Source organism: Eleutherodactylus coqui, chromosome 4 (genome assembly GCF_035609145.1).
Source record: "Eleutherodactylus coqui strain aEleCoq1 chromosome 4, aEleCoq1.hap1, whole genome shotgun sequence".
Classification (NCBI taxonomy): Eukaryota; Metazoa; Chordata; class Amphibia; order Anura; family Eleutherodactylidae; genus Eleutherodactylus; species Eleutherodactylus coqui.
In genome coordinates this window covers 229599016-229626646 of record NC_089840.1, presented here as the reverse complement: position 1 = coordinate 229626646, position 27631 = coordinate 229599016, and the positions used below count along the sequence as shown (strand labels likewise).

The 27631-nt window shown below is 46.0% G+C and overlaps 1 protein-coding gene across 1 annotated transcript in view; it reads right to left on the bottom strand.

Annotated features, from left to right (window-relative positions):
- The window catches only part of REEP3 (receptor accessory protein 3), a 131507-nt gene extending 107614 nt beyond the window's left edge, over positions 1-23893 (bottom strand). Inside the window, exon 1 of the mRNA XM_066600823.1 lies at positions 23652-23893. Within this exon, the coding sequence (XP_066456920.1) occupies positions 23652-23683 (32 nt within the window). The 5' untranslated portion in view covers positions 23684-23893. The remainder of the gene's footprint in view (positions 1-23651) is intronic.
- Positions 23894-27631: the final 3738 nt, after the last annotated feature.

Below are 27631 nucleotides of genomic sequence, written 5' to 3'. Positions count from 1 at the left end.
ATGCCGATGCTCACTGCCCAAACTTTTCACATTTGATGCAAAGCAGCCCCACAATTCAAGGTTTTTGGTTCAAGGTGATACTTGACTGAGTAGTTCTACCAGTCCCCAACAGTCCTGTTTTTTTGTCTACTGGGCCTTCCCGAAGAACAATGGCAACATTATACTCACATTTTTCTCAACTAGACCTTATTTTTTTGCGCGAAAAGCTATCACAATGACATGGATGAACAGATGCCCCTTGACCTTCGCCCAATGGCGCAACATGGTCAATACTATACTCCCATATGAAAAAATGGTGCATAAAAACAGCAGATGACCGGACAAGATCATCAAGGTTTGGGATGTGTGGTGTCATTTACCCACTACAACATTCATGCAAAAGGTTTACCTACATAATCTACTAGGACTCAGCGCTACTCCAACACAGAGTCAAATTAAATTATTCTAGCTTTATTATTAAACACAATATCCATGCAGTGCGAAACGGAACCCCAAGGATGGAATTGTATTTCTTCCTATACGTTGTTTATACTTTATTTGTAATTTCATATAATTTATGTACACTAAATCTTTTGATGAACGTACAAGCGGGAATGCTCTGATGGTTGTTTTATTTTTCAATAAAAAGAGAAAAAAAAATAACAAATTAAACAAGCTATTCTCTCCGGCTTGGTCCTCACCGCACCAGCATTGCCACTCTGGCCCTCCCTACTGGGCTTTGTTTGGATGACTGACGTTGTGACCACTGTAGGCAATCACTGGCCTCAGCGGTCTCCTGGCGTACCCTGCTGAGGCCGGTGATTAGCTGTACCAGTCACATGTGTATGCGGGCACACGACTACTTCAGACATGTACACTGAGCCTAGCGGGGAGGATCAGAGCGGTGGTGATGGACGGCTGGGCAGGGGAATTGAACCTTTGAGAATAGGTTGTGTTTTTAGCACTTTTCTTACCTTTAATAAAAAAAAATAGCTTGGACAGCGTCGTTAACCATTATCTAGTCATACTTGGACCCTTCCAAGATGATTTCCTGTGCCATCCGTTGTATGGCAAAGGGGTTCCCCAGGATTATATAAGAAGCGCTGACTGTGCGAATGTTTATATTGGTGTTTAGAGTTGGAAATAAACAAGCACGCACGTTCCTGGAATCGCCAATAATTGCCGTGACGAGCTTTAAAGTCAGCCTCTACTCATCACAAAACAGCTACTTAGAAGCAACAATGGGTTAGGCTCTGTTCAGACTTCGTTATGGCCTCCATTCCGGGGTTTTGTTTAAAATCCTAAAAACTGCCCTTATCTCGGCCACTAATGTGCTGAAATGGAAATTAATAGGTCTCCGTTTTGTTAGGTTTCAGTTCATTGCCGGCATTCTGTGACAATCTGAAAAGTTACTTTATAATGCCTTAGGCAGGTTCCTTTTGAAATTCAGTCCCCGGCTGGATGAGATGATGATTAGGGCTGTTGTTGGAGTGGTTCATAGGAGTGCCACGGTTATAACATGGGGGCATTTGTAGGATGCCTATAAAGTGTAAACCCAGTGGGTGATACTGATTGAGCTCCTGCCATATGGCTCTATATTCCCCATAGTCTTACAACACTCGGCCATTATAGGGTTCTTACGAATGATTCTTACCTACTGAAATTTTCTACTTTGCCATCAGTTAATGAGAACTCTGTACATACCTAGTCCTGTTCTATGATGATAAGTGCATCCAATTGTATTCCGACTAAGGGCCCATTCACATACACGGACAGCAAATGTGCCCATGTGAGTGGGTACTTAGCCATACACCAATTAAATGGCTTTAAATGGTACTTTACTACTGATTAGATTACCACTCGGAATCCCTGCCAATCATCTGATATGCGGTCAGGCATCATTGTGGAAGGAGCCGGAATCAGCCAGCTCTGCCCATAGTGCAGCAACCTGGTTTGGTAATGTGGTTTGAATTTAAATCTGGCTGCACCTGCAATACCAACCCAGGCCACTGCCCTATGGACAGAGCTGGCTGCTTACGATTCCCTGTGCAATGACAGCGGGTTTGTTAAGTTGATAGGTGGGGATCCCAAGTGGCGAACCCTGACGATTAACTATTGAGGACCTATTCTGGGAATAGGTCATCAATAGCAAAGATTCAGACAACCCCTTTAAGCTTTATGCAAATGAAACCCTTTTAAAATTTCACGCAGGAAGCTATGTAGCGTACACAAAGTCCCATGCCGCAGGGCCGGTCGTAGGAGACAATATCCTAGAACCAATGCTTTTACGAGACAGCACCGCCATAATATAAATGTGATTAAGCGAACACCCGTGTTCATGACGCTTAACCCCTTGAGTGGCAGGTTTCCTACCACCCTGTCGTGCCCACCAGGGCAGGTTTTTTAAAATGGTCTAATCATTGAATTTCAACTAGTTTTGCAGTTGCGTCTCAAGAGCCATAACTTTTTCATTTTTCCATTGACATGGCCATATAAGTGCTTGTTTTTTGCGGGACAAGTGGTGATTTTTTAAACAGGGGGGAGGAAAAAAAGAAATGGGGAAAAAAGAAAAAAGGGGCCATGTCATTAAGGGGTTAAATAATGTATTAACTTCCTTCTCTGGGTCATTACGACGCACATGGATACCACATGTGTGATTGTATTTTTGATTTTTTACAAAGTAAAGGGAGACAAGTGTTTTTTTTTATTTTTTTTTAAATTTTTTTACTTTTTTTTTTTTTAATTTTTAAAAAAAAATTTTTTTTTTGTCCCTTTAGGGGACTTCCACAGGGACCCATCAGGACCCCTGATCACATTCCAGGGGTCCGATGGTGACAGCCCTTTACATGCTGCAGTGACAGCCCTTTACATGCTGCAGTCACATAGACTGCAGCATGTAAAGGGTTAACACAGCAGAGATCGGAGGTTTTCTCTGATCTCTGCTGTAAGAGCTAGTACCTAGCTGTCCTCTCACAGCTAACAACCAGCTCTCCCTGCCACAGAGACCATCGGCTTGCTTCTGACAAGCCGATGGTCTCTATGGCAACCTGTAAACAAAGCAGGACATTGCCGACATGTCGGCAATATCTTCTGCTGGTTTTTCAAAGCCCTTGCACTGCTCTGTGTGGGACTGTGCAGGCAGAGCACACTGTCACAGCTTGTGACAGTGTGCTCTGCAGCTCCCATAGTGATACATAGCCCGGAAATCTTCCGGGCTATGTTGCTATGAGCAGTGGAGCTCGTCACGGAACTTTTCCGGGCGTGCCACTCAAGGGGTTAAAAGGCATGATGATTTTTTTTATCATTAGCACCACTGCCATTTGCAGCCATATTACAGAACCGCAAGAAATCACCCGCCACATCTCCGTTGTCTGCATTCACAGATAGAAGAGGCGCATCCTGCATGACTGATGCGGGTATGAATGGCCATGGGAATGCTTTGCAATGCAGAAGGGGGGGAAAAAGCCTTTTTCTGCATCGCAGCCATTCGCCGCATGTGAGCAAGCGCAAGAGAACCACCCAAAGCACTTGTCCCATGGAATACATATTCCAATACTAAAAACTAAGTGACATATTGGCGTTTGGCTGTTTTCTTACGAAGCATGATGCAAAGCTCACAAAACACGGACACATTCCTGCAAAGGGAGTTTCTTTAGCAAGCAGTTATTAAATCTCATAGCAGCGAGTTACATAATTAGCTCATTTGTCTCCGCATGCCCAGGAAATGAGTACAAACAGTGACTCCAGTCTTATAGACCAGGGAGTAGAAGGGAGGTTGTAGCACATGTCCAAGACATGACAAAGAATAAGGTGCACATGCCAAGACTCTGTTCACTTCGACATAACATGTAGACGTTTTATGCAATGTACTTTTAGGGCTCATTCACATGGGTGTGAAAAATCACACAGGAGTTAGCCGCGCAAGAAAAGTGAAGCTAACTCGTGAGAAAACCGTGTGAATGGATTATTTCCCACAATCAAGTCCAAAGCTTAATTAGTGGTGAAATAGCCCACTCGCACGATTGGGAGCTGCGTGTCGCTGAAAAAAAGCGCCGCTTTTTTTTGGAGGGATTCCCCTGCAGAGGGGCTGGAGGGATATCCCCTGTAGGGGAGAGGGATTCCTCTGCAGGGGAGTTGGAGGAATATCCCCTTGGCGGGAGGAGAAGGATTCCCCTGCAGGGGAGCTGGAGTGATAGCCCCTTAGCGGAGAGAGAGGGATTCCCCTGCAGGGGAGCTGGAGGAATATCTTCGCTGCGGGGAAATCCCTCCATCTTCCCTGCAAGGAAATCCCTCTTTTCCAGCAGCGGGGATATTCCCCCAGCTCCCTTGGAAAATCTCTCTCTCCGCTGCAGGGAAATCTCTCCAGCCCAGCAGAGATGAAAGAAGTCCAGGCAATGAAGGGGGTTCCCCAGGGACTCCTTTCATCTTGCTCTCTCTCTCCCCACATCGAGGAAATCTCTCTAGCTGCATAGAGATGAAGAGAACCCCTTGGGAGTCCTTTCATCCCTGCGGGGACTAATAGGAGAGTACAGCGAGACATTTAAAACGTGCTCCTGGGTTTAGTGGCGTGGCAGCACTCCCTCCTCACTTTTTGTGCAGCTCCCATAGGAGTCTATGGAAACTCCTACGCATCGCGCAGCAAAGATAGGTCAGGTTTTAGCTTTTCACGCAGCAGGGAATTGGGGTTTGTTTGAATTCCAATCACTGATCTCCTTTCTTTTTAGGTGCAAGTGTTTTGCGCAGCTAAAATTCCTTCATCTGAACGTTTCCATAGGACACCATTGGTTCTACTAGTCGCAATTAGAGATGAGCGAGCATACTCGCTAAGGCAAACTATTCGAGTGAGTAGTGCCTTATGCGAGTACCTGCCCACTCGTCTCTAAAGATTTGGGTGCTGATGGGGGGCGGGGAGCGGCGGGGGAGAGCGGGGAGGAACGGGAGGGAGATCTCTCTCCTCCCGGCTTCTTCCTGCTTACTCCCGCAACTCACCGCTCTCCCCCGCCGACACCCGAATCTTTAGAGACAAGCGGGCAGGTACTCGCATAAGGCACTACTCACTCGAATAGTTTGCCTTAGCGAGTACGCTCGCTCATCTCTAGTCGCAATGTTTTGCGCATGTAAGTTACCTGGCGAATTCCCCCGTGTGAAAGAGCCCTTAGGGTGTTTTTACGCGGGCGGATTTAAGGCTACCTGCTGGTTTTGATGTGGAATTTAAAATCCGACAGCCATTCCGCATCAAACCCGCAGTAATCCTGGTGGATTTTGGTGCGGAATTCCGCAGTGTCAACTTAAACAGAGTCTTGCAGTGCATAATGGGAGAATAATGTCGCCTGTGTGAAAGCGCCCTCAGATCAGATTCACACGGATGTATTTGCGCACACAAAATGTGTGCACGCAATACGCAGAGAATAGAACCCATTGATTTCAATTGGTTCGTTCACATACACATATTTTCCTGAACATTTTGGTTGCGCGTTTGCAAAATCCCCATAGAAGTCAATGGGGGTGTACAAAGGTGCGCAAAACATCGTAGGAGATAGGTGAAACACTGCGTAATTGCCATTTCATTCACTGCATATTTTTTAGCTGCATACAAATGTGTATACCGTTGCAAGCTCAAAAAGAACATACAATATGCTGATGCGCATGCCAAGAATTGTATTGTTCGTTCCGTAAAAACGCTATGCTCATGTACGCAAATACGCATACGCTCGTGTGAATCGGGCCTTAGGATGCAATCACTAGTGCAGGTTTTTATATTTTTTAGGATTTCTAAAGCAGTTTTTGAAGTCCGTCATACCATAGCCGTTTCAGAAATGAAAGCTGAGCTCTGATTGGCTGCTTTGGGCAAAAAACACAGTACTACTTTTAGAGAGTCTTGAAAAAATGAGGCCTAAATGTACCGTGGATATGAAAAGTCTACAACCCCTAATTTGTTAGTAATCGGTCAATTACTGTTCATGATGTCATATCTGCAGAGTCTACTAGAATACAATTAGCCAACTATAAAGTGCCTCTTAGGCCGATGACATCACTGTGTATTTTGGCCACGTTTTGGTGTCCGTAATTAAATGGGAGACTTGCAATTAGTTCAGGACACACTAACTCAAACAGCAAGCATCTTCTCTACACTCGACCGAAACTGCCCTTACAAAAGTAACAAATGACCTGATGACTGCAAAGTTGAGAGGTGATTACTCCCTATTAATCCTCCTTGACCTGTCTGCTGCATTTGACACTGTCAGCCATGACCTCCTTCTCACTATGTTCTGCTCTATTGGTCTAAAGGATACTGCTCTCTCCTGGTTCTCTTCCTACGTCTCTGACCGCTCTTTCAGTGTTTCCTTTGCTGGTTCTATCTCAGCTCCACTTCCTCTCGGTGTCGGGGTACCCCAGGGCTCGGTCCTTGGTCCCCTTCTTTTCTCTATCTATACTGCCCCAATTGGACAAACCATCCACAGATTTGGCCTCCAATACCATCTCTATGCTGACGACACCCAACTATACACCTCCTCTCGTGAGATCTCTGGACCATTCCTCCAAAATATCACCGACTGTCTGTCCGCTGTCTCTAACACTATGTCCTCCCTTTTTCTCAAACTAAACCTCTCTAAAACTGACCTCCTTGTCTTTCCACCTTCTAACCGACCTCCCCTCAACATCTCCATTCCAGTGTCTGGCACCATCATAACCCCCAGACGGCATGCCCGATGCCTTGGGGTCACACTGGACTCTGACTTCTCCTCTGCCCCCCATATCCAATCTCTGGCCCAAACATGCCACATGCACCTCAGAAATATTGCTAAAATACGTCCGTTCCTAACCACGGACACGCTAAAGACGCTCGTGGTTGCGCTCATCCACTCCCGGCTTGACTACTGCAATTCGCTACTCATTGGCCTCCCCCGCACTAGACTCGCTCCACTACAATCCATACTAAATGCGGCAGCTAGACTCATTTTTCTATCCAGTCGTTATTCAGATGCCTCTGCACTATGCCAGTCGCTGCATTGGCTGCCCATCCACTGCAGAACTAAATTTAAACTCCTCTACCTCACTCACAAAGCTCTGCATGATGCTGCACCACCATACATCGCCTCCCTACTGTCAGTACACCACCCAGCGCGCTCACTCCGATCGGCTAACACACTCAGACTAAACACCCCTGTAATACGAACCTCACATGCTCGCCTACAGGACTTCACCAGAGCAGCACCCATCCTCTGGAATGCTCTACCCCAAGGCATCCAGACAATTCCCGATGCACGAAATTTCAGACGTGCCTTAAAAACGCACCTTTTCAGGGAAGCATACCAAATCCCCTGACCTAGTCCCTCGCCCCTCCCTATGGTGCTCCACCCTGTTTGCCTTCTGATAAATGATCTGTACATAAAATTTCCTATTGCCTGTGTTCCCCAACCCCTGCACCTCCTGTACCACCCTCAACCCATTTGTGTCTAACCCAATGTACCTTATATTGTAATTGTTGTATTGTTTTGCATTTATCCATGCCTGAAAGCGCTGCGGAATAAGTTGGCGCTATACAAATAAAGATTATTATTATTATTCTATGGTCAGGAGAACCGCGGTCAGGCCGAGCCACACGCCAAAAAACACTGTTGGACTAAATTTAAAGGGGTTGTCCAGGACTTTTACCATTGATAGTAAATAGTTGATCAGTGGGGCTTCACCATTTGGAATCACCACCCATCTGCTATTCGCTAGGCTCGCTGTCAGTGCGGACAGTGCTGCCACTATTACAGCAGCCCAGGTGGGTAAAGCGGGCGCAGCTCAATCAAATTCATTTTTTGGGGCCATTTTTCATGCAGTATTTTTTTCCAGCTAGCCGCAGGTGGAGGAGATAGTAGTGTGAAATATAAAAGAAGGCCCACGGGTATGTTTACATGGCGGGATTCCGCCTCTAAAAGCTGGGGCAAAGTCTGGGGCTTTCAGCTGCGGATCTGCACGCAAGTTTACCCTGTCAGTGGGCAAAATCCAGCATCGGAATTCCACATGCGGATTTTGCCCACTGATAGGCTAAACCCACACACAGATCCAAAGCAGAAAGACGTGGATTTTGGGGTTCATATTTGTGAGTCTCGCAACACACAAATCTCGCAGAAATTGTAGAAATGTAGAAATAAGCAAAAATTCAAATGGTGGGTAGCGCGCTATGGGGCCGTGATTCACGGACCCATATCGCGCTTGCCTGTGTGAAGTTAGCCTAAAAACCTCTGCTTGAAAAAAAAAGTTCATTCCGTAAATATAAATTTTTATTTTACGTTTAAGGTCTGAAATCCCCCATTAGATTAAAGTGCTTGTAGATATAAATGCCAGATTATCAGACTATCCGGATTATCGCATGCTGGATTAAAAAGTATAGGCAGTTATATTTTGAATCAGAATTATTCCTTTATTAACATAAATTAGCCCATAAATTTGTCCCAAGAATACAGGCTACTCTCTACAGCAACCTGTATTCTGCTTATATGTACCCGCACACACGTAGCGCAAATGCTGTTGATTTTCCGCAGCATCAAATCCTATGCAAAATTCGCAGCATTTTCGCGGTGTGGGCGTGCGTATGACAGCCATTTTTCACGCACGTTGTCATGCACAGGCTGCCAAATTTAAATTTTTTTTTCTAATTTCCCACTCTATTACTTAGAAATCTTACGTATAAACGCGGTAAATACGCAATGAAATTGCATATCTACAACGTTTCGTACACACCCTTAGAGAATAATAGGGCTCTATCGCGCATAATACGCAGTAAAATAGAACATGCTGCATTCTTTCTTACTCCCGTATTATGCGCAACGCAAAAACACTATGGAGTGTAACTGCCTAAATCAATGTATTTGAATTGCTGCGATGTATTGCATATTATATGCGTGTGTGATACGCAATTCAAATACGCTCGTGTGAGCCTGGCCAAAGGGGTTTTCGACCCCTCAGATTACTGATGGGCTAGGTCATCAGTTTCAAATCAGTGGGGGGCCACCATTTGCGACCCTTACCGATCAGCTGTTTGAAGTGGCTGCGGGGCTCATGTGAGTCCCGCTATCGCTGCAGTACTATGAGGCACAGCGCTGTACTTGTATAGTAGCTGTGCTTAGAACAGTAAACTCAGTCCCATTCGCTTGAACGGGACTGAGCTGCCCTCAGACCATAAGACGGCTTCCTTTTCTGCGAGTTGTGTCTTTGTACATTTTTTCGCTCACCTCCATGATTTGATTTAGCTATTAACAAGATAGCGTAGGTTTTGACAGACGCGTGGTGGCCTTGCCGCGGCACACCAGCTTATGTATTTTGGCCAAAATGCAAACTAATGCATTTATCATTGTCTTTTTGCGTGCAGTGTGCTATAGATGCTGGGGGAGCCCAGGACGCCCTGCCAGTGTGGCGCACTGTGGTTAGACAGGGCAATCCAACTGCTTTACCAGCAGGGGTGGCATTCCTGTATGGTGTGGTGCACTTATCTATGGCTGGCATCCTCTGTATCGGTTCATATGTGCAGACTATGTTGTTTGCAGTCACTCCTCCCCAATCTAGGTGGAGGTGAGTGGCTGCATATTAGTCGGCACATGAACATTTACCCCCTCATATTGCAATCTGGCTTTCTGCATACTACTAGGAGATATGGTGATTGAGCCTGCCCTGCAACATATCAGGGGATGCATATTTGGCTTCTTTTTCTGGGAGTTGTGTCTTTGTACATTTTTTTTCTCTCACCTCTATGATTTTATTTCCCGAGTAATGGATCTCTCACCAATGTGATATCGGTGACCTATCCTGACGATAGGTCATAGATATCTGGGTTTCATAAACCTACTTTAAATATTAAAAGATGAAACACGGACCTTTTAAGTCTTGGATACAGATTTGTAATGCAAATATCAGATATGAAGTGCAATAAACAAGTTTGCACAAAGGATTACTTTTCAGTACTGTGTACATTGGAGCAGGTTGGCGCTTGCAAAATACCGTAGACCATTGCTGAATAAACAACGCATGACTCGGTGAGCAGGAGCCGAGAAAGTTCACAGCAAAACAAACTTGATAAGAGCACCATTAATAATTATAAAGCACCAACCTAGTCTGCAGTGATGTACAAAGACCAGCAGCATTAAATACTAGAGAAAGGAGATTCCGTCTGCACTCGGGTCGTGCGTCCACATTTGTTAAGTCTATACAGGTCAGATCTGCTGCGGATGGTTGCAGCGGGATGCAGCAGCAGTAATGTAGAGAAGATTACAAAGCTCATCTATACACTGCAGTAATGTTTCTCAAGGAAATTGGCCTGCGGTGCAGATTTTTAATTCCACAGTGTATAAATTTATTTAGCTGCTCGGCTGCTCAAGGAGGAGTAAAAGTCTGCAATGAAATGTAAAGTTTTTGATTTCCCTGATATTCACCGCAAAATCCACAATAGCTGAATTTAAACCAATTGTCTTTCTTTTTCTTCCTTACAGTATCTGCTGGAACATTCACAATGGCAAACCTGCACAATTTGGGGCATATCTTCTGCAGCAAATCTGCCCTGCGTTCATGTAAACTTAAGAAGAGATTGTCCCTTCAGGACAAATCCTGTCCAAACACACGTTGGGCCTATTAACACTATTATTCGAACTTCATAAAGCCTGACAAAGGGTCCACAGAAGACCCGAAAGCTCATTATAACATCATGTATTTTTGTTAGCCATTAAAAGGTATCATATCTACAGGATTACTTGGTTTCTCTTAAGGCTGATTTTGACACAACGATTCTCGCTCAAAAATCGTTCAAAGCCGCCTTTTAAGTGATAATCGTTGTGCCTAACTGCACTGACCGTGCAGTTTTTATTAACGAGTCGCTGATCGTTCTCTTTCAGCATGATGATACTATGTTCCAACCTCCCTCTTCCTACACAGCAGCGCCTCGCTCCCACCTCCCCCTTCCTACACAGCAGCGCCTCGGTCCCACCTCCCCCTTCCTACACAGCAGCGCCTCGGTCCCACCTCCACCTTCCTACGCAGCAGCGCCTCGGTCCCACCTCCCCCTTCCTACGCAGCAGCGCCTCGGTCCCACCTCCACCTTCCTACGCAGCAGCGCCTCGGTCCCACCTCCCCCTTCCTACGCAGCAGCGCCTCGGTTCCACCTCCCCCTTCCTACACAGCAGCGCCTCGGTCCCACCTCCCCCTACCTACACAGCAGCGCCTCGGTCCCACCTCCCCCTTCCTGCACAGCAGCGCCTCGGTCCCACCTCCCCCTTCCTGCACAGCAGCGCCTCGGTCCCACCTCCCCCTTCCTGCACAGCAGCGCCTCGGTCCCACCTCCCCCTTCCTGCACAGCAGCGCCTCGGTCCCACCTCCCCCTTTCTACACAGCAGCGCCTCGGTCCCACCTCCCCCTTCCTGCACAGCAGCGCCTCGGTCCCACCTCCCCCTTCCTGCACAGCAGCGCCTCGGTCCCACCTCCCCCTTCCTGCACAGCAGCGCCTCGGTCCCACCTCCCCCTTCCTGCACAGCAGCGCCTCGGTCCCACCTCCCCCTTCCTGCACAGCAGCGCCTCGGTCCCACCTCCCCCTTCCTGCACAGCAGCGCCTCGCTCCCACCTCCCCCTTCCTGCACAGCAGCGCTTCGGTCCCACCTCCCCCTTCCTGCACAGCAGCGCCTCGGTCCCACCTCCCCCTTCCTGCACAGCAGCGCCTCGGTCCCACCTCCCCCTTCCTACACAGCAGCGCCTCGGTCCCACCTCCCCCTTCCTACACAGCAGCGCCTCGGTCCCACCTCCCCCTTCCTACACAGCAGCGCCTCGCTCCCACCTCCCCCTTCCTACACAGCAGCGCCTCGGTCCCACCTCCCCCTTCCTACACAGCAGCGCCTCGGTCCCACCTCCCCCTTCCTACACAGCAGCGCCTCGGTCCCACCTCCCCCTTCCTACACAGCAGCGCCTCGGTCCCACCTCCCCCTTCCTACACAGCAGCGCCTCGGTCCCACCTCCCCCTTCCTACACAGCAGCGCCTCGCTCCCACCTCCCCCTTCCTACACAGCAGCGCCTCGCTCCCACCTCCCCCTTCCTACACAGCAGCGCCTCGCTCCCACCTCCCCCTTCCTACACAGCAGCGCCTCGCTCCCACCTCCCCCTTCCTACACAGCAGCGCCTCGCTCCCACCTCCCCCTTCCTACACAGCAGCGCCTCGCTCCCACCTCCCCCTTCCTACACAGCAGCGCCTCGCTCCCACCTCCCCCTTCCTACACAGCAGCGCCTCGCTCCCACCTCCCCCTTCCTACACAGCAGCGCCTCGCTCCCACCTCCCCCTTCCTACACAGCAGCGCCTCGCTCCCACCTCCCCCTTCCTACACAGCAGCGCCTCGCTCCCACCTCCCCCTTCCTACACAGCAGCGCCTCGCTCCCACCTCCCTTTCCTACAAAGTAGTGCCTCGCTCCCACCTCCCCCTTCCTACACAGCAGCGCCTCGCTCCCAATCCCCCTTCCTACACAGCAGCGCCTCGGTCCCACCTCCCCCTTCCTACACAGCAGCGCCTCGCTCCCACCTCCCCCTTCCTACACAGCAGCGCCTCGGTCCCACCTCCCCCTTCCTACACAGTAGCGCCTCGCTCCCACCACCCCTTCCTACACAGTAGCGCCTCGCTCCCACCACCCTTTCCTACACAGTAGCGCCTCGCTCCCACCACCCCTTCCTACACAGTAGCGCCTCGCTCCCACCACCCTTTCCTACAAAGTAGTGCCTCGCTCCCACCACCCCCTTCCTACACAGTAGTGCCTTGCTCCCACCACCCCTTCCTACACAGTAGCACCTCGCACCCACCTCCCCCCTTCCTACACAGTAGTGTCTCGCTCCCACCTCCTTCTTCCTACACAGTAGTGCCTCGCTCCCAGCTCCCCCTTCCTACACAGCAGCGCCTCGCTCCCACCTTCCCCCTTCCTACACAGCAGCGCCTCGCTCCCAATCCCCCTTCCTACACAGCAGCGCCTCGGTCCCACCTCCCCCTTCCTACACAGCAGCGCCTTGCTCCCACCTCCCCCTTCCTACACAGCAGCGCCTCGGTCCCACCTCCCCCTTTCTACACAGCAGCGCCTCGGTCCCACCTCCCCCTTCCTACACAGTAGCGCCTCGCTCCCACCACCCCTTCCTACACAGTAGCGCCTCGCTCCCACCACCCTTTCCTACACAGTAGCGCCTCGCTCCCACCACCCCTTCCTACACAGTAGCGCCTCGCTCCCACCACCCTTTCCTACACAGTAGCGCCTCGCTCCCACCACCCTTTCCTACAAAGTAGTGCCTCGCTCCCACCACCCCCTTCCTACACAGTAGTGCCTTGCTCCCACCACCCCTTCCTACACAGTAGCACCTCGCACCCACCTCCCCCCTTCCTACACAGTAGTGTCTCGCTCCCACCTCCTTCTTCCTACACAGTAGTGCCTCGCTCCCAGCTCCCCCTTCCTACACAGCAGCGCCTCGCTCCCACCTTCCCCCTTCCTACACAGTAGCACCTTGCTCCCACCTCCCCCTTCCTACACAGCAGCTCCTCGCTCCCACCTTCCCCCTTCCTACACAGTAGCACCTCGCTCCCACCTTCCCCCTTCCTACACAGTAGCACCTCGCTCCCACCTTCCCCCTTCCTACACAGTAGCACCTCGCTCCCACCTTCCCCCTTCCTACACAGTAGCACCTCGCTCCCACCTTCCCCCTTCCTACACAGTAGCACCTCGCTACCACCACCCCTTCCTACACAGTAGCGCCTTGCTCCCACCTCCCCCTTCCTACACAGTAGTGCCTTGCTCCCACCTCCCCCTTCCTACACAGTAGCGCCTCGCTCCCACCACCCCTTCCTACACAGTAGCGCCTCGCTCCCACCACCCCTTCCTACACAGTAGCGCCTCGCTCCCACCACCCCTTCCTACACAGTAGCGCCTCGCTCCCACCTCCCCCCTTCCTACACAGTAGCGCCTCGCTCCCACCTCCCCCCTTCCTACACAGCAGCGCCTCGCTCCCACCACCCCTTCCTACACAGCAGCGCCTCGCTCCCACCACCCCTTCCTACACAGTAGCGCCTCGCTCCCACCACCCCTTCCTACACAGTAGCGCCTCGCTCCCACCACCCCTTCCTACACAGTAGCGCCTCGCTCCCACCTCCCCCCTTCCTACACAGTAGCGCCTCGCTCCCACCTCCCCCCTTCCTACACAGCAGCGCCTCGCTCCCACCACCCCTTCCTACACAGCAGCGCCTCGCTCCCACCACCCCTTCCTACACAGTAGCGCCTCGCTCCCATCACCCCTTCCTACACAGTAGTGCCTCGCTCCCACCTCCCCCCTTCCTACACAGTAATGCCTCACTCCTACCTCCCCCTTCATAGACAGTAGCACCTCGCTCCTACCTCCCCAAGAGTCATCGGTTTTATTTCAGACGTCTCCTGTCACATAAGATCTTCTCAATATAATTTGTCCTGTGCTGTGAAGTCAGCCAGAAGACGCTGTCACTTAGCAAGTGAGCGACCTTCACTAAAACGTATTCCCCTGACGATAAAGCTTTGGAAACTTGAACTTTTGACATGAGAAACTTGGAACCACTTCTAGGATGAGTCAGTTGATGAGGGACAAAAATAAATGAAAAAGTGGATGAGTTCACTATGAGCTTAGTGCTGTAAAGTAAGCCGATGGAGGATTGCTGCCCATTGAAAGCTGACGGTTTATAAAATATGTACACTGGATGGTTTCACGGGATTCTCTCATACTATGCATCATTTAGAGAGCGGAGAGCACTATGCTTGGGACACGCACAGCGAACCACCGCAATCATTAATTTAAGAGAATACAAGTAAAAAATTAACACTGAATGAGCCCAGAACCAGTCAAGACTGCGACAGACTTGGCTCTACATGACAAAGTATCACTTATCCAGGGAGTAGAGATGAGCAATTTGGCCAAAAAGTTGTTTTTTTCTACTAAACAATCTAAAAATATCAAAACACCTGTTTTTTCACATAGGGAAAACTCATACACAGCAATTCCTTAATATACATAGATTAGAATCAGAGTGTATTAAGGAATGGCTGTGTATGAGTTTATGAATTATCAGAACCGAATGGGCAGTTATGGTAATCAGTACTAATCAAGGGATTGTTGTTCAATCGATTCCCTTATGTAACAGAAAAGGGTATGAACTTTAGTTATGTACACTCAAAGGATGGGGATCCACCCCCCCCCCATGGGCATCCGAGACCCCATGTACTATGCAAACACCCTCGGTTAACCCAGTCCCTTTGTTCTATGTATACACCCCATCACAGCCTCCACATATACTACGCTTCACCACTTCTGTCCCGCATACATCTCGGTGCAAGAAGGAGTTGGAGAGGACACGGCAGAGACCACGTGACCATTTTAGACAATCACCGACCCCCTTGATCTGGTGTCAGGAGGTCTTCACTTTGCACGAAATGGGGGGATCTGGGCACATGCAGAATGAAAAAAAGGATTCCTCCTAGATTACCCTTTCCAGAGTTCATACAGGTTTTCAAAAAACCTTTTCCATGACTTTTCCATGACACTCGGGGAACTCAAAATACACAGAATCAAAGGTTTAGGACTCCTTTAGGGCGACCGCGATGTCGCTGCGTTTAAAAATCGATTTTTGAGTGTCATAACTGCTTTTTCTAGCAAAAACATGGCTGCCACTTGCGATTTTCTAGAGCGATTTTGCCGCAATTTTTTAGCGCTAAAGTCAATAGGACCCTCTAATGATAAAAATGCATCGCACGAAAAGCGCAAGTTCCTGTTTAGCGATGTGATAACAAGGAGTCTCCAAAGGGAAACATAAGAGATAAAAAGAAAAAGAAAAAAACGCAAAACGCAGAAAGATAGGGCATGCCATGATTTTTTTTTTCACAGCATCGCAAATGTGAAGGAAACCATATATATATATATTTCTTTTTTTTTTTTTTTTTAATATAAAAATCCCCAACCATGAGAGGTCGGTTGAGAACAAAAACTTCAAAATCTGAAATATTTTTTTGTATTTTTAAGACTTGTGTATTGAGACTCTTGTGTGTTTTTAGTTCTGCTTATCCAGACAATTTCCTTATTCCTTTGGCCTCTAGTGCTAAACACAATGCTGGATAGTAATGGAATAAAGAAAATTTTTTGGAAAAACAGAACTAAAACACACAAGAATCTCAAAAATTATTATTATTACTCAGAAAAAAATTCCATGACAAAAAAAACATAAATCCTTGACAAATCAGAAAATTCCATGACTTTCATCAAGTTCAAGGTATTCCAGGTTTTCCATGACACGTATGAACCCTGCTTTCCATGTTCTGGTGAAACATGGTATGATGTGACACCCACTCTAAACGGGACCATATAATCTATGCGCTGCTGAGGGGAGATGCTTTTTTACCCTATTTTATGTAACTTTCTATGGGACAGTGTTGTGGGTATGCTCTGTGATTTGTGCAGGGAAGGAGAGGAGGCGAGTTGTGATCATTGCCTACTATTAAGGGTGGCTCTTATGTTATATATAGGCATTACCTTTCAGTGTAATCCTGCCTGTGATTATAATGAGAGGACTGTTAAGAAGTTTTCTCTATAAAACAGAAAGTGTCAAGACTATTGTTAAGTTTAGGACTTATTCACATAGGCCCATTTGCCATCCGTGTATTTCACTTACAGCATGTTAGGCTATACACACGGGTGTTCTTTCACACCAACCGATCGTCCACATGACAAAATGACAGAATGCAGATTGTCCTATTCCAGTCAGAATCATGGGTGTGGAGGGTATATATTACTGCAGTTCTTTGTTGTCCTGATCCGCCAGTTCTGGGTCCTGTTTTTGGCTATCCGATACGGCCGACACAAACTTCAGACTACCTAATCGCCCACATCTCATTGGTAGTGTTAGACTACTAATGCACTATACCGGGTTTATGATTGGCCACAGCTGTTCATATGATCAGCACTGACCAATCAGAGAGCAGTGCACAATGTGCAAACTATAGTTACAAAATTAGGGTTCCTTCTCACTGGCGTGAAAAACATGCAAAATTTGTGCATTGCAAGATGCACAAATCTCTCACAGATGTGAACCCCATTCTTTTGAATGGGTTCATTCGCATTAGTGATGTTTCCCTGCATGGCACCGCATTGCGATGCTATGCAGAAAAAAAAAAGCGCAATGTTTTATCTTTATGCGAGATCACCAATTGTTTTCCATAGGGCTGGCGCAGCAGCACCGTCCCCATCGAAAACAATGGGAGAACTCCGCAATCTTCTGCAGTGGCTGTGACATCATCGGTGGGGATTCCCTTCATCCCCACAATGATGCGGGGCTGTTTACACAAGAAAACGCTTCGCATCCACAGGTTTCACATGGATTGCGGGGGTGATATCAGGCTGTGAAGGAGCCCTAAGGGTGGTTTTAGACAGAACGTGAACATGAACAGAACATGAACCAATGACACGATGTTGAACGATAATCGTTCGCTTTTTGCTAGACACTCAGTTTATGCGGGCATAAAAATCATCGTTGGCTCATTCGCTTATTACGCTCATTCCGTCCCTCTCGTTCACTTATACAGCAGCTGTTTCTTGTTAAAGCAAGCCAACGATGTATCAGACTGTCTAAACAGGCTGCACAGGCGAATGAGCTAGCAGTGACGACAAGCACCGATTCGCTCTTTCAAATGATATCAGCTCATCTGAAAGGACAAGTGGTCACCTTTTACATGGAATGATTTTCGTTTAAAAAAAAAAAAAGCATTGCATCCTGTGAATTTGAAGGATAATCATTCAGCGCAAATGCGGGCCACAAGTGAAGGACGAACAGTAATTCATTTCTATGTTTGTCATGCATTTTAAGCTGACATAAAAATCATTCGTTATGTGTAAAATGCGATCAGTCATTCCAATTCACTGGCACAGTCCCCTGAAAGACCAAAGACTGAGTGAACGAGCGAATGCCAAACTCTCATTTGAACTATTTTATCGCTTCATATACATCGTAACTTAAATTTATGGCCCTTTAAGAACAGCATGACACCGCTAACATGTACACATCCTCTTTGTCCTAAAGTCACAGAGATGAACCCTTCCCAAAAATATCAGCGATCTATTCCTAAGCTGGTAACTACTAACACCATCCCAACTATTTCGCTGCTCTCCATCACCCCTAGTTCTCACTAGATGTCAAGATCAGCCCAAAGGCCAGCAGCGAGCGCTCTACATTACAGTCCGCACCTGTTCTGTCAGCGCTACATATGATTCACTTACTTGCTACTTAGTGCTAGTTTAAACAAGCCTCAAGGTCAATGAACTCTGCAGTGTGTACCGTCACATTGTTCCCAAGTATAGCATTAGGGTGGATACACTAAGATAACAATGGGATATAATATATGCGGCAGAAGGAGAACACGCTGCTCTCGGTTATATAAAATGGGCAAAACCCTTTTACTTTATCACGAAGTCTGTTTCCTTGGTTTAAAAGGAAAAGTCAAATAGTAGGCACAGACTTTTAATGCAAACCTCATCAGTGGCCCTGATGGGGTAATGAGGATCTGTCATGTGATCTCCAACATAACAGAGTACAGACTTCTTTGCTACATAGGTGGAAAAACAAGCTTTACCTTGACCACAGGTGAGAAAGTTACTTAACGGGTCTAAAAAGTCAGTTTGATTGCTTTTTTAAAAGCCAGGTACTAAGTACTTCTACAGACACTAATAAAAAACAAACCCATATTGATTGATTTATCTGAAAATCTGTGACATTGGTGTACTCTTTGGGTGTTTTTCAAGGTCCACTGGCAGAAGAGATAGGCTGTTAAATTCCTTTTTACAGAATTTGACCTGTCAAAGTCATCCGGCTATATATATTATTGTTAACTATGTTTTGTCACCTATGTCATAATTCCATCTGCCACGAAGTCCATAGACATGCTGTGGTAATTCTCCCATGCCCACAAGCGAAAATCAACTGCGATTTTCCGCTCACGGGGTAGAATCGCACCATGTTGTATCCTATGCGGGAAATTGCATGGACGGCTTCCGTTGCAGTTAATAGAAGCCATCCGCCAGCTCGCCGGGCAAGACACATTTGGGGCGGATCTGGACAGGTGAGTATGGTGTCTCTAGAGGGTGCCAGGTCTGATTCCGCTGCGATATATTATGCATGAGCCCTTAGGCATCAACAGCAAAATTCTAGTTGCACTGGCTACCTGGGATCAGTCATAAAGTGCCCACAACTCCTCCCTGCAAATGTGCTAAGAAGATAGATACAACATGCAATATGCAATTCAAACAACAATACACAGGAACATCAGATATATCGCTATCCCCAACATCACAAATATGGTTTCCAACCAGAGTTTAAAAACTGCTCATATACACAAAGGTGCTGAAAAGTAACAACTTCAACCAAATCATTTGTTTGTTGAAATTTTGAGGGTAACTAAACTTTTTTCAAACTTTAGACATGTTATAGTGACACGTCAGAAGTTTTGATAAGAAGGGTCTGGGTGCTGAAGCCTCCATCATTCGCAGAAGCGCTGTGTCCGTTGTTCTGTCACTGCGAGCATTGGACGGACTTCATAGACTTTCTATATGGAGCCCCTACAGCGCTCCACGCAGTGATAGAAACAGGCAAACGGGCACAGCACTCAGTTGATAGCTTCTGCCTGTTCATTTTAGAAAACAGTGGGGGTCTCAACACCTGGACCCCACAGATCAAAACTTTTGACATGTCACTAGGGCATACTAGAAGTTTGTAAAAAGTTTAGTTAACCTTTAACAATGAATCACTGTTTTAGCCAACAGATGATAGACCATAATTGCCACTTCTGAACTTTTCATCCAACAGTCAGACACAACGGGGGTAATTTACTAAAATAGGCTTTTCCAACACTGGCCTTCGAATAATTTCATCAAGCACATGATGCTCCTAATACATAGCGAGGCACATGGCTGTTCATGTGTTAGGTGCATCCCGGCCTTTCCATACGCTTACACAGAATTACATGCCAGGTCCGATCTGGTGTATATTTCTGGTATAGTTTATGCTAGTTTTTGGGGTAAATTATACATAAATCTGTCAGTCCAGGGCAGCCCCACCGCTCCTGACAAGCGTCACAAACTTTTCAGAAAAGTGTTAAGGTATAAGAAGCTAAAGAGTCGCAAATATTTGCACAAGTGAAATTTGCGCCAAAAAAATTTGCAACTTTTTAATGCCAGAATTCTGGTTTAAAAGCTTTTTTTTTTTTAGGAATGTCCCCAAGATCTTTAACCCTTTCCAATCCAATTTGTATCCTGGTTTTCCTAGGGGGCTTACTCCTTCTGCTGTTATACAGCGGCGCTATCTGCTGGCTAAAGCCAGTACTGCTTGAGGTGACACATTTGATAGGCTCCAACAGCAGAGAGGCTGGCAATACACAGTAAGAGAACCCCGATGGATGTCTTCCAACATCGGAGCTGCACAGCCTTAAATCATAATGTCTTCAGAGGTCAGACAGTGGATTGGAAACGGTTTATTCTTACGAACAAATAAGGTTCCCAGAAAGATCGCTCGCCCCTCACCCAGCATTATTGAACATGTATGGCCAGTTTGAATGACTATAATGGCCAGTATGTACTAAAATGCATATAGCTGCGTGGGCAAAATGACCATTCACCAGACGATTGTTGGTTCAATGGTTGTTCAACCATCAACCTACTTCAAGCTAGCGTGTATGGCCACCTGCACTGTTGCTATAACCCTATATAGTAAATTTGATTTCCTACCAAAATTTATACCCAGACTATGCAATTATCATTCTGACTGTTCTAAAAAGAATGTAATCTCATCTCCCAATTATGTAAATGATGAAGCCGCCATCCATCAAATAATGATAAATAAAGAACATGACCATGAACTGAGTCACAAATTCTTTACACATGTGGCCAGCTTTAATGAGGTTTTCTGAGCCTGAACTATTTATGATCCAAGTAGTCCTCCACTGATGACCTATTCTCAGGATAGTTCAACAATTTACTAATCCCCCTTTAAGGTTTAGTAGTACGCATTATATACAGATCAGCTGTTCATCTAAAATGTATGGCGGCCTCCCATCACTCCGTGTCTCTTGGGAGATAAGCCACTATAACCCAGTAACCAAATTGTGTCATTTGGTTACTGGGAATTCTAAAAGGATACACCAGACCCATAGAGTGAGAGTTATACGAAACTGACTAAAATGTAAAACTTTTTGTTGCCTGTAGCAACCAATCGCCGAGCGGCTTTTATTTCATATTCTTCAAAAATGTAAGATGCAACGTGATTGGTTGCTATGGGTTGCTTGACAGTTCCATTGTGTACCTTCATACACAGCGGCCTGTTAATTACCACGCTAAGGGGTAAGGAGAGAGCTTGCTTTAGGAATACACCGGATTCGTAAAACATGTGTCCAAAGTATTCTTCCAGCATTCCCAGAACACAACTTTTTTTGTCCTACCATTCTTGCTCCTTTTTTTCACCTATCTTCTGAATTGGTCAACAGTAGTTGATGGACGGGGGTCCAGCATCAACTACAGATGACTTATCTAGTACAGCAGGCCATATATTGTCATAAACGGCAAAGGGGGGAAATGCCGTGCAAGATTCACTCCCATTGCAGTCAATGAGACGGCCGCACTGCTATGGCACTTCCTCCTACTCTCCTGATCAGGACTAGATGTCACCGATTTCAATGGAGGGGAAGCCGGCAAGCACTTCCAGTACTGATGTCTAATAACATTCGGCCTGCTGCACTGACAGCGCGCCAGAGGATCAGCTGCTGGATGCGGATCCTCGTCTATCAACTATGGATGATCTATCCATTAGATTGGTCATCAGTGAAAAAATGGGTAGACAATCCCTTTAAAAGAGGGGTATATCTTATTCCCTTAACACAACTATACTTATCTGTTCCGTCCTCCACCACTCCGGCCACCACGTACTTCCGGGTAGTGTGGTCATGCTCCGTCTAGGCATGTAACGGCTGCGGCCAATCAGTGGTACCAACGTTGAGCCTGGTGATTGGCTGCACTGGTCACGAGCCAAGACAGAGTATGACCATACTACCCGGAATTATGCAAAAACCACGCATCCCCATTGACTTCTATGGGGACTTCCAGTGCGCAATTTTTTTTGTACGACCAAAATATGTGTATGTACCCCTTGAAATCAATTTATTATATTCGCTACGTATTGCGTGAGTGAATTTTGCGCACACAAATATGCCCGTGTTACACCCAATGTTATATACAACATTTTAAACTTCAAAACAAACTTTGATAATAACAATAAGATAATAGTGTTAGATTTAAAAAAAAAATTAGAAGCAAAGCATGAAACAGCCGGCACAGACAGCGGCGCCAAGCCTGGACCATCAGCTTATCTCCAATGAACACGCTGGGAGTTGTAGTTTGGCGACAGGCAAAAGAATAAGGTTGGAGAAAACGAAGGCCATCCACTAACATTATATATATATATATATATATATATATATATATATATATATATATATATATATATATATATATATATATACACACACACATACAATAACACCACACATATAACATGTCAACTCCACATCAAACCATCCAAAGGTCAACCGGAGGCACATGATGTAACTCTCCTGTAATTCACCTTCTATGCCTTCTACCCGTTAGTCCAGTTTCAGACGAGCGTATTGCAACACATCTGTAATGTGGGTCCATAATACAAACATATATAATGTATATTTTATTTTCTGCTGTACAAATACTGATCATAGCAATACAAAGGGCAAAAAAAAAAAATTAAAAAAAATCACCAACACACAAAAATTGGTCATACTGGCTTTTAAAAAAAAAACAGCAGTGAAGAATACAAGCATGTGATTAGATACATAGGTTTATATCAGCTCCGTATTGTAGTCCGCAAATACAGAGCTAAAATAAGCGGGTCTGAAAGTGGCCTCAAATTCCACTGACTCCTAACAAGTGCGAACATCGGACTTTAGTTGTCGCCATCCGAAACTTTGTGGCTCATCTAAACACTCAGGTCCTTAAACCATTTCGATATAAAGTAACATCACACAGCAGAAGTTTTCATCATCACCTTCCATCTTTTGTTGGGGGGTGTTGGGGGGTTAACCCAACAATGTAGCAGATGCAGGATGGAAGATTCTGTTTCTCCATAGGAGCCCATTCACACTGAGCAGCAAATTCCGGCGTAAACTTAATGAAGCTGAGCAATCGTAACAATAATCGACTCGTGCAATAATGTATCATCAGCATTTCTAAAATGTACATGTTATACACCGGACATAATAGTTTGGCACCACTGGAATATATGTATATGTGTATATATATATATATATATATATATATATATATATATATATATATATGGATTGTCAGTGCATATATGTATATTGCTGTGTACATGGGCTTTACTGTGTATATAGCTGTCAATCACTATAGGATGGGTAGCGATAGATTATAATATCCTATATATCACATGACCCACTAATTTTATATATATATATATATATTATATATATATATATATATATATATATATATATATATATATATATATATATATATATATATATATATATATATATATATATATATATATTTGGAGCCCATCATCAGGATGACTTACACCACGGCCTTAGAGATGATCCACGACACCATCTTGCTGGCACCGCCCGGGATCTAAGCTGGCACAGGCTTCTCCCCTTCGCCACCGATGGCGGGCACCGCAGTGTCCCCCCAGTACCAGAGCGGGCGGGGTCCCCGGTCTACGGCTCGGTGCTGTTGTGGCTGGATGCCCCGATCCCGGGGAAGTCTCGCACGTCACCGCCCCGATCCCGAATTCTCGGGCTTGAAAGAGGAGCAAAAAAAAAAAATTGGAAACGATGAAGCCCCGCCCCTCTGCGCCCTTCTCTGCTCTCTGATTGGCTGTTGGAGGAATTCCTGGCCGGGTGCCCGGCAGCGCAGAGTGAGGAGGGAGAAGGAGGAGGAGTGTGAGGAGGTGATGAGACCTGAGTGCTGCCGGGGATAGGTAGCTGTGTGTGACTGTGCTCTGCGCCTGAGACTACAACTCCCAGCATGCTCCACGCCACATTACCTAGCTAGAGTTCTAGTAAGATATAAAACACCTCTGTGTTCCTTACAGTCTATTATGTTGCTTCCTGCAGGCTGCTTACACACATAAATCCACACTACGTTTTTAGCTGTTTTGTTTGCCAGAACCCCACATCCAGATGTCATCTGTAGTCTGATAGAGAATTAAGAAATGCGGTACAAATATTGTGACTTTTTTTCTCACTTTTGGTGCATTTTTTTACTCCGTTTTTTTGGTAATCGCAGCAGATATGGCATTTGTCTACAGACTTCTCTAAAGGAAAATGAACTGCAAACAAAAACAACTTTTTGTGAGTTCAAAAATGCAACAAATAAAAAGAGGTTGTAAATAATAAAATTTCAGCATCATTGAAAAATTGTAGCAGTTTTTCTTGATTTTTTTAAAATAAAAAGAACAGCAGAAAGAAAAACAATTAATGGACACAAATATTTAATCGTTTACACCAGAAGTCAGTGCAATATTTACTTAAAGGGGTTGTCCCGCGGCAGCAAGTGGGTCTATACACTTCTGTATGGCCATATTAATGCACTTTGTAATATACATTGTGCATTAATTATGAGCCATACAGAAGTTATAAGAAGTTTTTCACTTACCTGCTCCGTTGCTGGCGTCCTCGTTTCCATGGTGCCGACTAATTTTCGGCGTCTAATGGCCAAATTAGCTGCGCTTGCGCAGTCCGGGTCTTCTTCTTTTCTCAATGGGGCCGCTCGTGCAGGATGCCGGCTCCGTGTAGCTCCGCCCCGTCACGTGCCGATTCCAGCCAATCAGGAGGCTGGAATCGGCAATGGACCGCACAGAAGCCCTGCGGTCCACCGAGAGAGAAGATCCCGGCGGCCATCTTCAGCCGGTAAGTAAGAAGTCACCGGAGCGCGGGGATTCAGGTAAGCGCTGTGCGGATTTTTCTTTAGGTCCCTGCATCGGGGTTGTCTCGCGCCGAACGGGGGGGGGGGGTTGAAAAAAAAAAACCGTTTCGGCGCGGGACAACCCCTTTAAGTCTGAGTCGGAGGCGTAACTAGAAGTTTTCGGGGCCCCAATGCAAAGTCTGTGACAGCGCCCCCTACCTACCATGTGCGGTTTATAAGATGTGTGCCTTGTTATGTGATGAAGGGGACTTTGGGCCCCCTAAGGCCACTCTCACACAGGCGCTTTTTACCGCGGCGGTTTGAACGCTCATTGATTTAATGGGGCCTGACAGACATGCGCCTGATCAAGGCGCTAGACAATGCTTTCCAGCGCAGCGATTTTCAAGCGCTGTCTGCTTTATTTTTTAGAGTTTAGCGCATCTCATTACCCATCACAATGAGGAGGAACTTGCGACTGAAAACCAAAGTGAAACCGTGGCAAAGCGCTGCAATCGAAATTGCAGCCCTATGCCTAGCACCTGTGTGGGAGTGGCCTAAGGCTCCAGGACCCGGTAGCTACTGCAACCCCTGCATCCCCTATAGCTATGCCCACTACGCCACTCTGCATGAACCGCAGCACCGATTTTCATAGCATTCAGTAGAATGCTAAAATGACACAGATCTTGTCGTAGATTTGGGTATGGGATTCAAACCTAAATCCATGGTGAAATTTATGGTTCAAACGCTTTTTATTTGATCGTACAATCAATCAATAAGAACGGCTTCTTACACATAGTCACATAAAAAAAAATAGAAAAATTATTTTTGTTCATATAACTTTCACTATATGAGTATCAAATCTTCCTTATATAGAGCTATATCCAACATCAACAAAATAGTTTGAGGAGGTCCTCGAGAGGAGAGCCTCCCTGTGCAGGTATAAAGTATGAGGACATAGAGTAGCGAAAGCCATCAAGTATTCAAGGTAAAGATAGAGAAAAGTGAAAAGGGAAAAAAAAAAGAAGAGAAGAAGAAAAAAAGGAAAAGAAAAGCTTCTCTGTGTTCGGCAGGTCGGGCCGCCCGCCCTAATTATATAATCTTTTGCTAGTTTCTTACTGGTTTAAGGTTAAATTTCCCCTCTGAAGAGCCAGTCACTAAGTCGACTGGAAGAACGTATTGTTAGCCATATCGCCCAGGTTTTATAATACTTTTGAAATCTGTTGTCGTCTGTAGCTATGGTTTCTTCTAATTGCCTCAGTGTGTCCACAGCTTCCAACCTCCATGGAGAAATTTAGACAAGTGAACGAGATCTTGAAGACACTTTTGGGTGTTTTTTTTTATTCCCACATTTCTAGAATTCCTTTACTCATAGTCTTTATTTTTGGAGTTTTTATCCCACTTGTTAGAGACTCCATGAAATTCATTTTTTTTCTTTCTGTAGCTTTTTTTAGTCACACATAGTTTGACTTCGGGCATTTTTGTTTTCTTGGAAAATGGCAGAAAAAAGGTCTGCATCTAGAGCGTGCTGCGTTTTTTTGAAAAAAAAAAACATGGACCTCAAAAACGTACCAGAAAAGAGAAAATGACACACCATTAGGTGTGGATTTTCTGTTGTGGATAGTCCGCAGAGGATTTGGCCTGTGTACATTTGGGGTGTAGCGAGACGGGTTATTTCCACTGCGAATCTGGATTGAAAAGGGTGAAATCAGTAGGAAGCAATTAACATGCTGTGGATTTAAAATCCGCAGCGTATGTCAATCCAGCGCACCTCTTTTGTGCACCACTTGGATTAGATTTTTTAAAATATCCTCCATATTGCTTGTACTGTAATGCTGTAGACCTTCTGCCGACCCATAGCATTTAATTTATGTGTTGGGGCTTCTTCAGATAGGCGTGATTTAGTCTTGTTCTGTGGCCACGATAATCATGGCCGCATAACGGGATGACACAAAACCGTTTCCTTTTCATTAGTGGTATTTTCGCCCATTAACCCTTTGCAATCCAATTTTGGATTCAGGGTTTCCTAGGGGGCTTTCTCTTTCTGCCATTATACAATGACGCCATCTGCTGGCTAGAGCCAGTACTGTGGTATGTGACAAGCTGGAGAGGCCACTGATAACAGAGTGGCCAGTAATTGGAAAGGGTTAATAGCACAGGCAAGAAAAGATAGGACTTGCCCTATCTTTCCCGTATAAATACTGTCTCGAAAAAAAAAAACCCTGAGCATAGTTGCGCATATGCTCAAGTGTTTTTGCCCATGTGTAATAAAAACTCTAAAAAGGTATCCTAAATGTATTTACCCCAAAAAAATAAATCACATCTAAGGGCTCATGTCAACGACCGTGTTTTCACCGCGTAATACGCATGCGTTGCACGGCAGTGTGATACGTGCTGAATGGAGTAAGTGAGTCAATGGACTCTCCTTGATCCATGCATGTGTGTGAGTAGATACTGAGTATCAATACTTTAGAGAAATAAATCCCAGCATGCTCTACTTCTCTGCATACCACACAGCGTGAGCCCTGTACATTGTATATGGGCAGAGTTTTTATAAGAATTCCCGCTCTAAACCTGGAGGTTTTTTGGATATTTGTCCCATGCTCTTGGTATTGGATCAATAAAGATTTATGTCTGAGAATTTTGTATTTATTA